This window comes from Peromyscus maniculatus, chromosome 23 (genome assembly GCF_049852395.1).
Source record: "Peromyscus maniculatus bairdii isolate BWxNUB_F1_BW_parent chromosome 23, HU_Pman_BW_mat_3.1, whole genome shotgun sequence".
Classification (NCBI taxonomy): Eukaryota; Metazoa; Chordata; class Mammalia; order Rodentia; family Cricetidae; genus Peromyscus; species Peromyscus maniculatus.
Genome location: NC_134874.1, coordinates 5393026 through 5405151, shown reverse-complemented (window position 1 = coordinate 5405151; position 12126 = coordinate 5393026). Strand labels below are relative to the sequence as shown.

The 12126-nt window shown below is 55.6% G+C and overlaps 1 protein-coding gene across 1 annotated transcript; it reads left to right on the top strand.

Moving 5' to 3' along the window:
• The first annotated feature begins 466 nt into the window (after positions 1-466).
• Acads (acyl-CoA dehydrogenase short chain) lies at positions 467-12126 on the top strand. The gene is made up of 10 exons (XM_006995791.3): positions 467-625; positions 2001-2164; positions 9229-9378; positions 9546-9657; positions 10056-10207; positions 10428-10598; positions 10678-10815; positions 10976-11071; positions 11255-11311; positions 11440-12126. Exons 1-10 carry the CDS (start codon positions 580-582, stop codon positions 11590-11592), a joined length of 1239 nt encoding a protein of 412 aa, XP_006995853.1. The 5' UTR covers positions 467-579; the 3' UTR covers positions 11593-12126.

Below are 12126 nucleotides of genomic sequence, written 5' to 3'. Positions count from 1 at the left end.
GATACCACAAAGTTGCCCAAGCTGGCCTTGAATTTACTTGGTCACACTGGGAGACTTGGAACTTGCAATCCTCCTGCCTTGGCCACAGGAGTAGCTAAGGATTACAGGCTTGTGCTGAGGGTGTGTGTGTGTGTGTGTGTGTTTATTTTTATTTTATGTACATTGGTGTTTTGCCATGGCTGTTGGGTCCCCTGGAACTGGAGTCACACACAGTTGTGAGCACCATGTGGGTGTTGGGAATTGAACCTAGGTCCTCCGGAAGAGCAGTCAGTGCTCTTAACCGCTGGGCCATCTTGTTTTTATTTTTACGCCTCTACGTTGTAAGCAGCCTTACTAAAGAAGAGAGCTGGAAAAGGAGCGGACGGAATCTGCACTCTGGATTGGCCGGAGTAACATCCCGCGGCGGCCTCGTCCCGAGGGCGCAAGCGCGTCTTGGGCTCCTCCCTCTCCCGTCAGATGGGCGTGGCCCAGGCTCCGCGCCGGCCCCGCCCCCGTGGGCAGTGGGCGTGGCCCCGGGCCTGCCCCTGCCATCCGGAACACTTTGCAGCTGCTAGCCTGAGATCTGGGAGGTCGGTGTCCATGGCCGCCGCGCTGCTCGCCCGGGCCCCTGGCCCGCTCCGCCGAGGTGAGTGCGCCCAGGCTGTCCCCGCGGAGCCCCAGGCCCGGCCGGCCGGCCGGCGGAGATGCTGCCGGCGGGTCCTGCTGCGGCCCCCGCGGGCGGGCGGCCGGGCGGGCAGCACCCCCGGCTGCGCGCGGCCTTTGCCCTAGTTGGGTGGCCTCTGGCGCGTGCCCGGCCCGGGCTCTGCGGCGATCTCGGCCCCTGCTCGGCGCCCTTCCCGTAGGACCCTCATCGCCAGCTCCTCTTTGCGCGCGGCATCCACACCCCTGTCCCCCCCATTTCAGCCCCAGCCGAGGTTCTGGGTGAGTTGGTCCTCCAATTTCGAGGCCTGGCATTGAACTCCGACCTGTGACCTTGGACGTGACGCTCAGCATCAACCGGTCCAAGTGTGAACTGTTTCTGTCCTCGGAGTTGTATTAAATCACAGGATGCGTATAAAGTCGTAGCGGTTGGCACCTAACGGGTGTTTGCATAACCGTGTTAGCCTTTTGTTCAGTTTTGGTTTTTGTTTTTTTAAATAGTGTTTTGTCTCTTCTGTAGCTATCCTGACACTATGACCCGCGCTTCCTCTGGCTAATCCAGATCCACAGTAACAACAGACCTGTGCTAGATCAGCCATTAGTACTTCTTTCCTCCTCCCACTCCTGGGAGCTGTGCGCTGTTGTTTCCCACACTTTATGGTTATCCAGACCCAATGAAACTTAAACCCTTCTCCGAGGTGTTATGATTGGGATTATACTGGGGATGCAAGTGTTAGCCAGCAGTGAAGCATTCAGTTAGCCTGGGCTTTTCAGGAACAGCTCTACTGACATTGTATCAATAAAGTTTTTTTTTTTTTTCCTTTGAGAGGGGGTGGGGGGGATCTGGAGTAGTGCTCTATTTTTTTTTTTTCTTAAAAGTTTGTTTTTGTTTTATGTGTATGAGTGTTTTGCCTGCTGGTAAAACATACACGCCGTGTCCAGAGGCCAGAAGAGGGGATTAGATCCCCTAGAACTTTAGTTACAATTGTTAGCCACTCCATGGGTGGTGGGAACTTCGCTAGGTCCTCTGCAAGAGCAACGTGTGCTCTTAAGTGAGCCGTCTGAGATGGAGTCTTGATAAACTGCCTAGGCTAGCCTGAACCCCAGGCTTAAACGATCCCCCCCCACCCCCAGCTTCAGCATTTGCTGCTTTTGCAGAGGACTTGGATTTAGATCCCAGCACCCATGTTGGGACCCTCATAACTGCCTGTAACTCCGGGTCCACGGGATCTGATGCCCTCTTCTGGCCTCTGTGGGTACCTCCATGCATGTGCACCAACATAAACACAGATGTGTGAAAAGAAATAAAATCTTAAGATCTCTTCCATTGTCCTTCCCTACCTCCTGCTCTTCCCTGACAGCTCTCCATCCTCGAGAATGGCGCAGGTTACATACTGTTTACCAGTCTGTGGAACTGCCCGAGACACATCAGATGCTGCGTCAGACATGCCGGGACTTTGCTGAGAAGGAGCTGGTCCCCATTGCAGCCCAGCTGGACAAGGAGCATCTCTTCCCCGCGGCTCAGGTGAGAGTGGCAGCCTCAGCCACCTGCTCTTGTGTGAGTGGCATTGGCCAGAGGCACCGAGACCTCCGGTAGGAAGCTCAGTACATGCTCGGAAGGTTCACTTTGTTCAGCTTCAGGCCTTTTCCTGAAATTTGTAAAACTTGTTAAAAGAATTATTTATTAATTTAAGCCTATGTGTGTGCCTGCTTTTCTACCCATCATGTGCATGTAATACCTGTCAAGGCCAGAAGAGGGCGTCATATCTCCTGAAACTGGAGTTAACAGGCAGTTAGGAGCCACCATGTGGGTTCTGGGAATTGAACCCTGGTCCTCTGTAAGAGCACCAAGTGCAGCCAGGTGGTGGTGGTGGTGGTGGTGGTAGTAGTGTCACACGCCTTTAATCCCAGCACTCGGGAGGCAGAGGCAGGCGGATCTCTGCGAGTTCGAGGCCAGCCCGGTCTACAGAGTGAGCTCCAGGACAGCTAAGGGCTACAAATAGGAATCCTGTCTTGAAAAGCAAGAAAAGAGCACCAAGTGCTCTTAACCACAGAACCATCTTTCCAGTCCCTGTTTGCTTTATTGAGACAGGGTCTCACTGTGCGGCCCTGACTGCCTGGAACTTTCCTGTGTTGATCAGACCAGCCTCAAAGTCACAGAGCTCTGCCTGCCTTTGCCTCTTGTATTACCACACCTGGCACAGTGGACCTCTTAACACCATATTCTTTTTCTTTTTTGTCTTGACTATGATTATCATTATTGTGCGTGTATGCTGTGTGTATGGCATGTGTGTGTGTTTGTGGGTGTGTGTATGCCATGGCGTGTATGGGGACATAGAGGTGACTGTGTGGAGATGCTTTTCCCCTTTCACCTCTACACAGATTCCAGGGGTCAAACGAAGGTCACCAGCCTTCCTTGGCAGGTGCATTACCATTGAGCTGGCCTCCGAGGTTGTTTTCTTGGGATTTATTTTATTTTTATTTATGTGTGTGGGATGGGGTATGTGAGGTGTGCGCAGGTGCCCTCTGAAGCCAGAAGAGGGCGTCTGATCGCCTGGAGCTGGAGTTACAGGCGGTTGTGAGCTGCCTGAGGTGGGTGTTGGGAACTGAACTCTGGTCCTCTGGACGAGCAGCCAGTGCTCTGAACCACGGCGCCATCTCAGCCCTGTGGTCGTTTTCAACCTAGCTAAAACAGCTGGAGAACGGAGTGTGTGGATCTGCCTGGGGTCTGCTGGTGTGTGGATCTCCGCCTGGGGTCTGCTGGTGTGTGGATCTCCCTGGGGTCTGCTGGTGTGTGGATCTCAGCCTGAGGTCTGCTGGTGTGTGGATCTCAGCCTGAGGTCTGCTGGTGTGTGGATCTCAGCCTGAGGTCTGCTGGTGTGTGGATCTCCGCCTGGGGTCTGCTGGTGTGTGGATCTCCCTGGGGTCTGCTGGTGTGTGGATCTCCCTGGGGTTTGCTGGTGTGTGGATCTCCCTGGGGTCTGCTGGTGTGTGGATCTCCGCCTGGGGTCTGCTGGTGTGTGGATCTCTGCCTGGGGTCTGCTGGTGTGTGGATCTCCCTGAGGTTTGCTGGTGTGTGGATCTCCCTGGGGTTTGCTGGTGTGTGGATCTCCGCCTGAGGGTCTGCCTGCTTCTCTCCCTCCCTAATGTTTACATCTTCCCCTTTCCCCTGAGCAAGATGAAGCACAGCTCCAGGTGGGATCACCAAGAGGAACATGTCTCGGGGGTCAGGGGAGGCTTGACAACATCATTCCAACTTGAAGGTGGCTTCCCTGCCATCCGTGGGACCTCAGGGACAGCTACATGCATGGTGGATGGGAAGGATTTGGAGCCAATCTCTCAGACTGGCGTCTGAGCAACAGGGAGGCCACTGTCCTGGACTCTGTGTGTTGAAATCTCCCTACGCTTTGACAGATCAATACATTTGCTTTCTTCTGGGTTTTATAATCCCTCATTTGAGGGATTTGTTATTCTCTTTGTTATTCAAGAGAGAGTCTTGCTAAGTAGCCCTGGACTCACAAGTCACAATGCTGTCCCAGGCTCCCTCCTGAGCGCTAGGGTTTTAGGTCCAGCAGCAGCACAGCATGCCAGGGGCCCGTGGTGGGAGTCTTCACAATCACTAAATTCTATTCTGGACCTGGAGGTTCAGAGCCCTCTACAATAACCGAGACAGGAAGTAAGCAGGCAGCATCCTCAGTTAAGACCAACAAGCCAGGCTGTGGTGGCACACGCCTTTAATCCCAGCACCTCAGACACAGAGGCAGGTGGATCTCTAAGTTTGGGGCCAGCCTGGTCTACAGAGTGAGATCCAGGAAAGGGGGAGAGAAGCAAACACTGACTGTAGCTGGAGAGTTTTTCTCCGGGTCCTGCCAAGCCCTGGCAGTCCTGCAGCCCACTTATTAAACACACAGATGCTTATATTATTTAAACTGTTTGGCCTAATGGCTCAGGCTTCTTCCCATCTAGTTCTTCTATCTTTTTTTTTTTTTTTTTGGTTATTCGAGACAGGGTTTCTCTGTAGATTTGGTGCCTTTCCTGGATCTCGCTCTGTAGCCCAGGCTGGCCTCGAACTCACAGAGATCCTCCTGCCTCTGCCTCCCGAGTGCTGGGATTAAAGGCGTGCGCCACCACTGCCCGGCTAGTTCTTCTATCTTAAATTAACCAATTTCTATTAATCTTCATCTTGCCACGTGACTTGTGGTTTTACATCCTGCTCCTCATCGAGGCGGCTGGCAGCATCTCTCTGCCTCAGCCTTCCACTTCCCAGCATTCTCCTCCCTCTTTGTCCCGCCTATACTTCCTGCCTGGCTACCAGCCAATCAGCGTTTTATTTATCAGTCGATCATCCACAGCCACTGAGGGTACCGTGTGACTCCACAGCCACCAGGCATGTCCCCAGCTCAGGTGGCGCAGGTATCTCACTATCCCACCCCAAGCGGCCCCATGACTTCCTCCTCCCGGTTCCAGTTCTGCCATGTGTGCGGGTGTGTCATGCTCAGTACCATCCCCAGGGTCAAGCCTGTCTCAGTGACCCCTGAAGATATGTCCAAACTGGGTGCCTTTGTTCACCCACCGGCACGCACAAGAACATGTGCGTCTCCTTTCCTCTTTAACAAGTCAACTGGAAACAGGCAGAAAATCCACCAAGAGTAGAATAGAGAAAGTAGGGTCTTCTGGTCTTCCCAAAGGGAACGTAGCCAGAGAGCTGGGGGTGGTTGTAGCTAGAATTTTCCTGCCGGGCCCACAGTCGGGACAAACCTCTGTCACCCGCCAGTCCCCCAGCCACTCAGACGCAAACAAGTAAACACAGAGACTTATATTGCTTACAAACTGTATGGCCGTGGCAGGCTTCTTGCTAACTGTTCTTATAGCTTAAATTAATCCATTTCCATAAATCTATACCTTGCCACGTGGCTGGTGGCTTACCGGCATCTTCACATGCTGCTGGTCATGGTGGCCGCTGGCAGTGTCTTTCTGCCTCAGCCTTCCACTTCCCAGAATTCTCCTCTCCTTGTCCCACCTACTTCCTGCCTGGCCACTGGCCAATCAGTGTTTTATTTATTGACCAATCAGAGCAACTTGACATACAGACCATCCCACAGCCGGTGGTGCACACACCCTTAATCCCAGAGAATCCTAGTGCTCAGGAGGCGAACACCAGATCGCTATGAGTTTGAGGCCAGCCTGGTCTACAGCCTGAGTTCCAGGCCACCAGGACTGTAGAAGGACACCTTGCCTAAAGGGTTTTTGTTTGTTTGTTTGTTTTAAAGGCCACAAGAATTTAAGCAGTAAAGCAGGATATATTCCTGAGGCTGAGGCAGGAGGGTCCCAAGTTCAAAGTCAGCCTGAACTATAAAGTGAGATCACAAAAACCAACCAACCAAACAAAATAATCAAAAACCCCATAAAATTCCCAGACCAATAAAAGAAAAACCACCCCCAAAGCAAAGGCATACTAATAACAACACCTCTAGCTAACGTCTGGACATTTGTGTGCTGCATATGGCATTCCCATGTCCTCTTCGAAGCAGCTCTCGGGAACCCGTTCTTTATGATCACGAGCTTCTGCTGAGGAAACCGGCCAGACATGACACTCATGTCTTCTGAGCCACCTCTGCAGAACCCAGAGGTTGGAGAATTCTGAGCTTTTTGCTGAGGAATGGTTTTATTTCCCCGGAATAGGAACAGCAGGTTTGCCGAGGAGCCAGCCCAGGGGCTGCTGTGTGGGAAGTGGGCAAGCCTCGGGAAGGCCGGTGCCAGGTTCTGCCTTGTTGGCCATTTCATAACCAAATTGGACTTCAGTCTTTTTATGCCTAAACTAACAGAGAAAAGAAATAAATGTAAGTGTACCATGCCCGCTTTTACAGCTTCAGAGTTCTTAGCCTTGCAATGGTTATTTTGTTTGGGGGTGGGGTGCTAGGTTTAGAGTCCTGAGCCTTGCGGGCGCCCAGGGAATGGAAAAAAGAGATCAAAAGGAAAGGCCATGGCTGCTCCTAGGGATGGTGGAGGGGAAAGTTTATTGTAGGTGAAAGGGAGAGCATAGGCAGAGACCGGGACACCTGGGAGAGCCCAGAGTGGACATGACCGTGATGAGCTGGGCCATGGGTGGGGAGGGGAGGGGGAGGGAGAGGGGAGCCAGGTGCAGCAGCCAGGAGGCCAAAGGTACAAAAGGGAAGGGGTAACCAAAATACCTGGATTATAGAGGGAAGAGCCTCTGGGGGAAGGGCCGCCCAGCCCCTGGGCTGGAGAGTTCAAGGTGGAGGGCGGGGTCTGCCAGCCACACCCCTTAGCAGGTAGGGACTGAGGGCCTTGAGGCCAGGCCCCGCTTGGATCCGCTAAATGGCATCTCAGCCATTTGTCCCCGGGTTTGGAACTTAACACTCAGCATCCTTAGACCCTTCTCAGTGGAGGGAAAAAAATGTTTTTAAATATTTTCTTTTTAAAACTCGAAAAGTATATTTTTATGTGTATGGGTGTTACATCTACATGTATGTCTGGACACCATGTGTGCCTGGTGTCCAAGGAGCCAGATGAGGCCATGGATCCCCCAGTGACTGGTTTTGAGCCGACATGTGGGTGCTGGGAAGGGAATCTGCGTCCCCTGAGAGAGCAGCCAGTGCTCTTAAGTGACAAGCCGTCTCTCCAGCTCCCTCCGTGCATTTATTTTAATCTATTTATTTTGCAGCGCAGGGCACGGTAGCCCATGTCTGTGATTCCAGCACTTGGAGGTAAAGGCAGGAGGTCAGTTTAAAAAGTCAACAGGTGGCTAGAGAGAGTCTCTCTAGCCAATCTCTTAGGAGGCCGTGAATCTGAGGAGTTGGAGGGAGGACGGGGAAGGGGGAGTGTACTCTTATTTGAAACTCAAAAAAAAAAAAAATTGGAAAAAAACCCCAAAACTAATGTGGGTGGGATGTGGCCCATTTGGCACATGCTGGCATGGCGAACATCGGTCCCTAGCTTTGAGTCCAAGCAACTCATAACTGAGCACAGGAAGCAGAGGCAGGAGGATCAGGTGATAGCAAGCTCCAAGCCAACCTGGGCTCCACGAGACCCTGCCTCAAAAGAAATTGTTTTTGTTTTTTTTTTTTGAGAGTTTAATGCATGAGGACTTTACACCATCTCTCCCCTCCCTCTCACAATTCCCCCAACTCAAATTCATGGTTCAATTCACACACATACACACACACACACACACACACACACACACACACACACACACGGCGGCTCACAACTGCCTGTAACTCTAGTCCAGGGGATTTGCCCTCTTCTGGCGTCTGTGGGCGCTACACAGACATGGTGCAGACATATGCAGGCAAAAAAACGCTCACAACACAAAATAAAAATAAAGGAAAACATTTAAGTGTGTGGAGGGTGCGTCAGGTGCCGTTGGATCATGGAACCGGCCCTCACTGGGCACTGACCGTAAAAGATCTAATGGTAGCGACCACGACCACCCTCCTCCATCCTTGTTCCAGAGCCCCCCCGCCCCCCCCCCCCCCAGGCCTTAGGTCTTTCTCTGTAGTCAGGCAGGGTGTGGTCCACCCGTCTCTGGACAGCAAGCTGAGAGGAGAAGGAATCTGCTGGGACCTCGGGGGTCGAGTTGAGTGATGGAAAAAGCTAAGATTCTTTGTTCAGTTTTCAATCCCACCCACTCACACCCCTTAGAGAAGTGATTCTCACCCTTCCTGACGCTGTGGCCCTTTAATACAGCTCCTTGTGTTGTGGTGACCCCCAACCATATGATTTTCATTGCTACTCCATAACTAATTTTGCTACTGTTAGGAATCGTAATGTAAATATCTGTGTTTTCCGATGGCCTTAGGCGACCCCTGTGAAAGGCCGTTCTACCCCCGACGGGGTCGGGACCCATAGGTTGAGAACTGATGCCTTCGATGCTCTGTGGCCCTGAGCAGATTGTGTAACCTCTCTGAGCCCTGGTTCCACCTTCCTAGGAGGTTAACATAGTATTGCTTTCATAGAGCGGCTGAAGAAACCCGTGCACACCCGTCACTTAGTAGAAAGTTTGCTGTGCAGTGGGCACCGGATAGTTAACCATTGCCGCTGTGTCCTCGTCCTCAAACAGGGACCCCAAGCACGTGTCACTGGTCCATTCCCTCACTGGCACTGGGCACACGACAGTAAAGAGAAAAAACAAAACCCCAAGAGGTGTCTGTCCTCGTGGTCAGGGGAGAAGGCTGTAGTCAAAGGGAGCGGGAATAGACGGGGGCGTCCTGCTGTGAACTGTCGCAGTGTCCAGCAGGTATGAGTGGGGCGGATATAATTGAGTAAACAGCGAAATGGTACGTGCAAAGGTCCTGGGGTGTGCGTGTGTGCATCCTCCCGTGGGCATCCTCTACCTGTTCCCTGTTGCAGCTGTGGGCAGATACGGGCCTTGCCAAGTGTGGAGGCTGCATGGCCGGAATGGATGGTGCTGCCATGCAGACCTCAGCGGGGGGGTCCGGTCGCCGTGGGAATGTTAGGGTCCCTGGCCTGAGTGTGCAGGTTCTGGCTCAGGCTGCGGGGTTGGCGCCGGGGAGAACGGGCTCGTGGCAGCTGCCGCTGACGTGCGCTCCCTCTTCCTGGGGCCAGGTGAAGAAGATGGGTGAGCTTGGGCTGCTGGCCATGGACGTGCCGGAGGAGTTCAGTGGTGCGGGCCTGGATTACCTGGCCTACTCCATTGCCCTCGAGGAGATCAGCCGTGGCTGCGCCTCCACGGGAGTTATCATGAGCGTCAACAACGTGAGCATCCCTGGGTCCTGGGCACAGCTGGGGAAGCATGTGTGGACCCTGGCCATGTGTCTCCCAGCAGCCTGGGCTCCTAGACTCGTCTCCTTGTAGTCCCCCGGGAGGGCCGCTGGAGAGAGGAAGTCTTGGGGTGGCCTCCAACTCTGCGCTCTCCCTGCCAGTCTCTCTACTTGGGGCCCATCCTGAAGTTCGGATCCCCAGAGCAGAAGAAGCAGTGGATTCCCCCCTTCACCAGTGGTGACAAAATCGGCTGTTTTGCCCTCAGTGAGCCAGGTACTGCACGGGGCAGGGTCCCCGGCTCCTCACCTCAGAATCAGGGCGACAGGCAGAAGCCAGATGCCCCCAGGGGGGAAAGGCAGGCCTGGGACCTGCTGTTCCTGGAGTTCTGAACCACTGGAGGGCCTCCGGGTGGGCTGCCAGGCTGGACTGCAGCTGCCTGGCCGCAGCAGGAGGCGCGCATGCGCCCACTTGGTGAGGGAAGGCTTGGCTTGAATACGTCCTGTGCCTGTTCTGATCCCCGTGCCCTCATGGATGAGTCGGGTTTGGGAGCCAGGTGCCAGCTTCAGGGCCCAAGCCGCAGGGTCTTCGTGCTTGGCTGCCGGGGCTCACAGCCAGGTGCCCTGTGCCTTGAGGGGTGCGTGCACTGGGTCCTGAGTCTGTGTTCCTGGCAGGGAACGGCAGTGATGCGGGAGCTGCTTCCACCACGGCCCGGGAAGACGGTGACTCGTGGGTCCTCAACGGCACCAAAGCCTGGATCACCAACTCGTGGGAGGCTTCGGCCACGGTGGTGTTTGCCAGCACAGACCGGTCCCGGCAGAACAAGGTGTTGTCCCAGAACGGGCCAGCACACCCCTGGGATGCGCTTGCGCTCTCTAGGCCACAACTTTCTTGGCCCTGCTGGCGCGCTTTCTTTCCCCAGCGGGGTTTGGCCCCCCAAAGCCAGCAGAGGGTACCGGGGCTGGGGTGGGCAGGGCTTGAGCTCGGGTGTCTGTGTGGGGCTCTCGCAGCGCCGGGGAGTCACTCTCACTCTCGGGGCCTTGCAGGGTATCAGTGCGTTCCTGGTTCCCATGCCAACTCCCGGGCTCACACTGGGTAAGAAGGAGGATAAGCTGGGCATCCGGGCCTCATCCACAGCTAACCTCATCTTCGAGGACTGTCGCATCCCCAAGGAGAACCTGCTGGGGGAGCCAGGGATGGGCTTCAAGATAGCCATGGTGAGCCTGGCAGTCGGGTAGCACCCTGGGGACCGGCCCTGGGCCCAGCCTGCAGCTACTGACCGGGCGCTCCCTACAGCAAACCCTGGACATGGGCCGCATCGGCATCGCCTCCCAGGCCCTGGGCATCGCCCAGGCCTCCCTCGACTGCGCTGTGAGATATGCTGAGAACCGCAAAGCCTTCGGGGCCCCCCTCACCAAGCTCCAAAACATCCAGGTAGGGGGGTTGGAGGACGGGATTTCAGGAGCTGGGCGAGGGCTGAGGGGAGGTAGCCTTGCTTTCTCCCTCGCTCACCTGGTACCTCGCCCCCGCCACCCCTGCCACCCGCACCCCCATCCCTGAGCCCCAGCTGATGGGTGGGGCCGGAATGTTGCAGTTCAAGCTGGCAGACATGGCCCTGGCCCTGGAGAGTGCCCGCCTGCTGACCTGGCGCGCTGCCATGCTGAAGGACAATAAGAAGCCGTTCACCAAGGTGCCTGTGGGGAGGGGCCCCCAAGGCATAGCCTGAGGTCGGGGAGGGGGCACCCCCAGGCCTTTGAAGGAGAAGTCGCTGTGCTAAGGGGGAGGCTGTGCACGCTACTCCCACGGAGGGGTTGAGCTGGGTGGGGGTCTCTCTGAAAGTGAAGGTGCTAACTCTGCCATTCCTGGGGGGTAGGAGTCGGCCATGGCCAAGCTGGCTGCCTCTGAGGCTGCAACCGCCATTAGCCACCAGGTGAGGCCGGGACCCATGGGTGTGGCCCTTTCCCCAGCTGCTCCCCTTGTGGCGCTGCTGCCGAGTCCCTCTCCTGTCTTTCCCCGGTGTCGGGGACTTCTCCCTCCTAGTCTTGTTTTCCCTCTTAGGCCATCCAGATCCTGGGCGGCATGGGGTACGTGACGGAGATGCCAGCCGAGCGGTACTATCGAGACGCCCGCATCACAGAGATCTACGAGGGCACCAGCGAAATCCAGAGACTGGTGATCGCGGGCCACCTGCTGCGGAGCTACCGGAGCTGAGCCCTTTGCGGGGGCCGGCCTGCCCGTGGACCGAGGCAAAGGACAGGCAGAGCCTCGTGGCTTAGCTTTGAGGCCTGGTCCCACCATAAAGGGACCGGCCTCATTCTGAACCCCCCCAGTCAGACAGGGGGGACGTCTGTCTCAGGGAGAGGAAAGGCCGGCCGCTGTGACCTGTGACCGAGAAGAAATGAGTCGTCAGCTCAGGCCTGGGCTTGGCTGCTCCTTTCCACCCACCGACAGGGCCTTTCTTCATCTGGAGGCAGGGCCACGGGAGCGCTAAACCACCCTGGCACTTACGGTGCCATTCCCAAGAGCCCTGCTGCCCACAAGGGACGGGGCAGGGGTCAGGAGGAGGAGGGGGTGGCCCAGTGGCCGGGCCTCGGAGGCAGGAGTTTCAGCCTTTGAATCCCCAGGGTGGTCTTGGGATGGCTGGGGCCTGGGTCCCGGGGCCTCACTAGAGGTCAAGTGAGTGCAGGTGTGTGTTGTGCTGGGCAGCTGCTGGCTGCCTGTGGCCAATAAAACGCTTGTGCCCGA

Coding starts and splice junctions, on each gene's coding strand:
- Acads (XM_006995791.3), top strand. CDS start 580: ATGGCCGCCGCGCTGCTCGCCCGGGCCCCTGGCCCGCTCCGCCGAG. Junction 626..2,000: donor CCCTGGCCCGCTCCGCCGAG/GTGAGTGCGCCC, acceptor CTTCCCTGACAG/CTCTCCATCCTCGAGAATGG. Junction 10,599..10,677: donor TGGGCTTCAAGATAGCCATG/GTGAGCCTGGCA, acceptor CGCTCCCTACAG/CAAACCCTGGACATGGGCCG.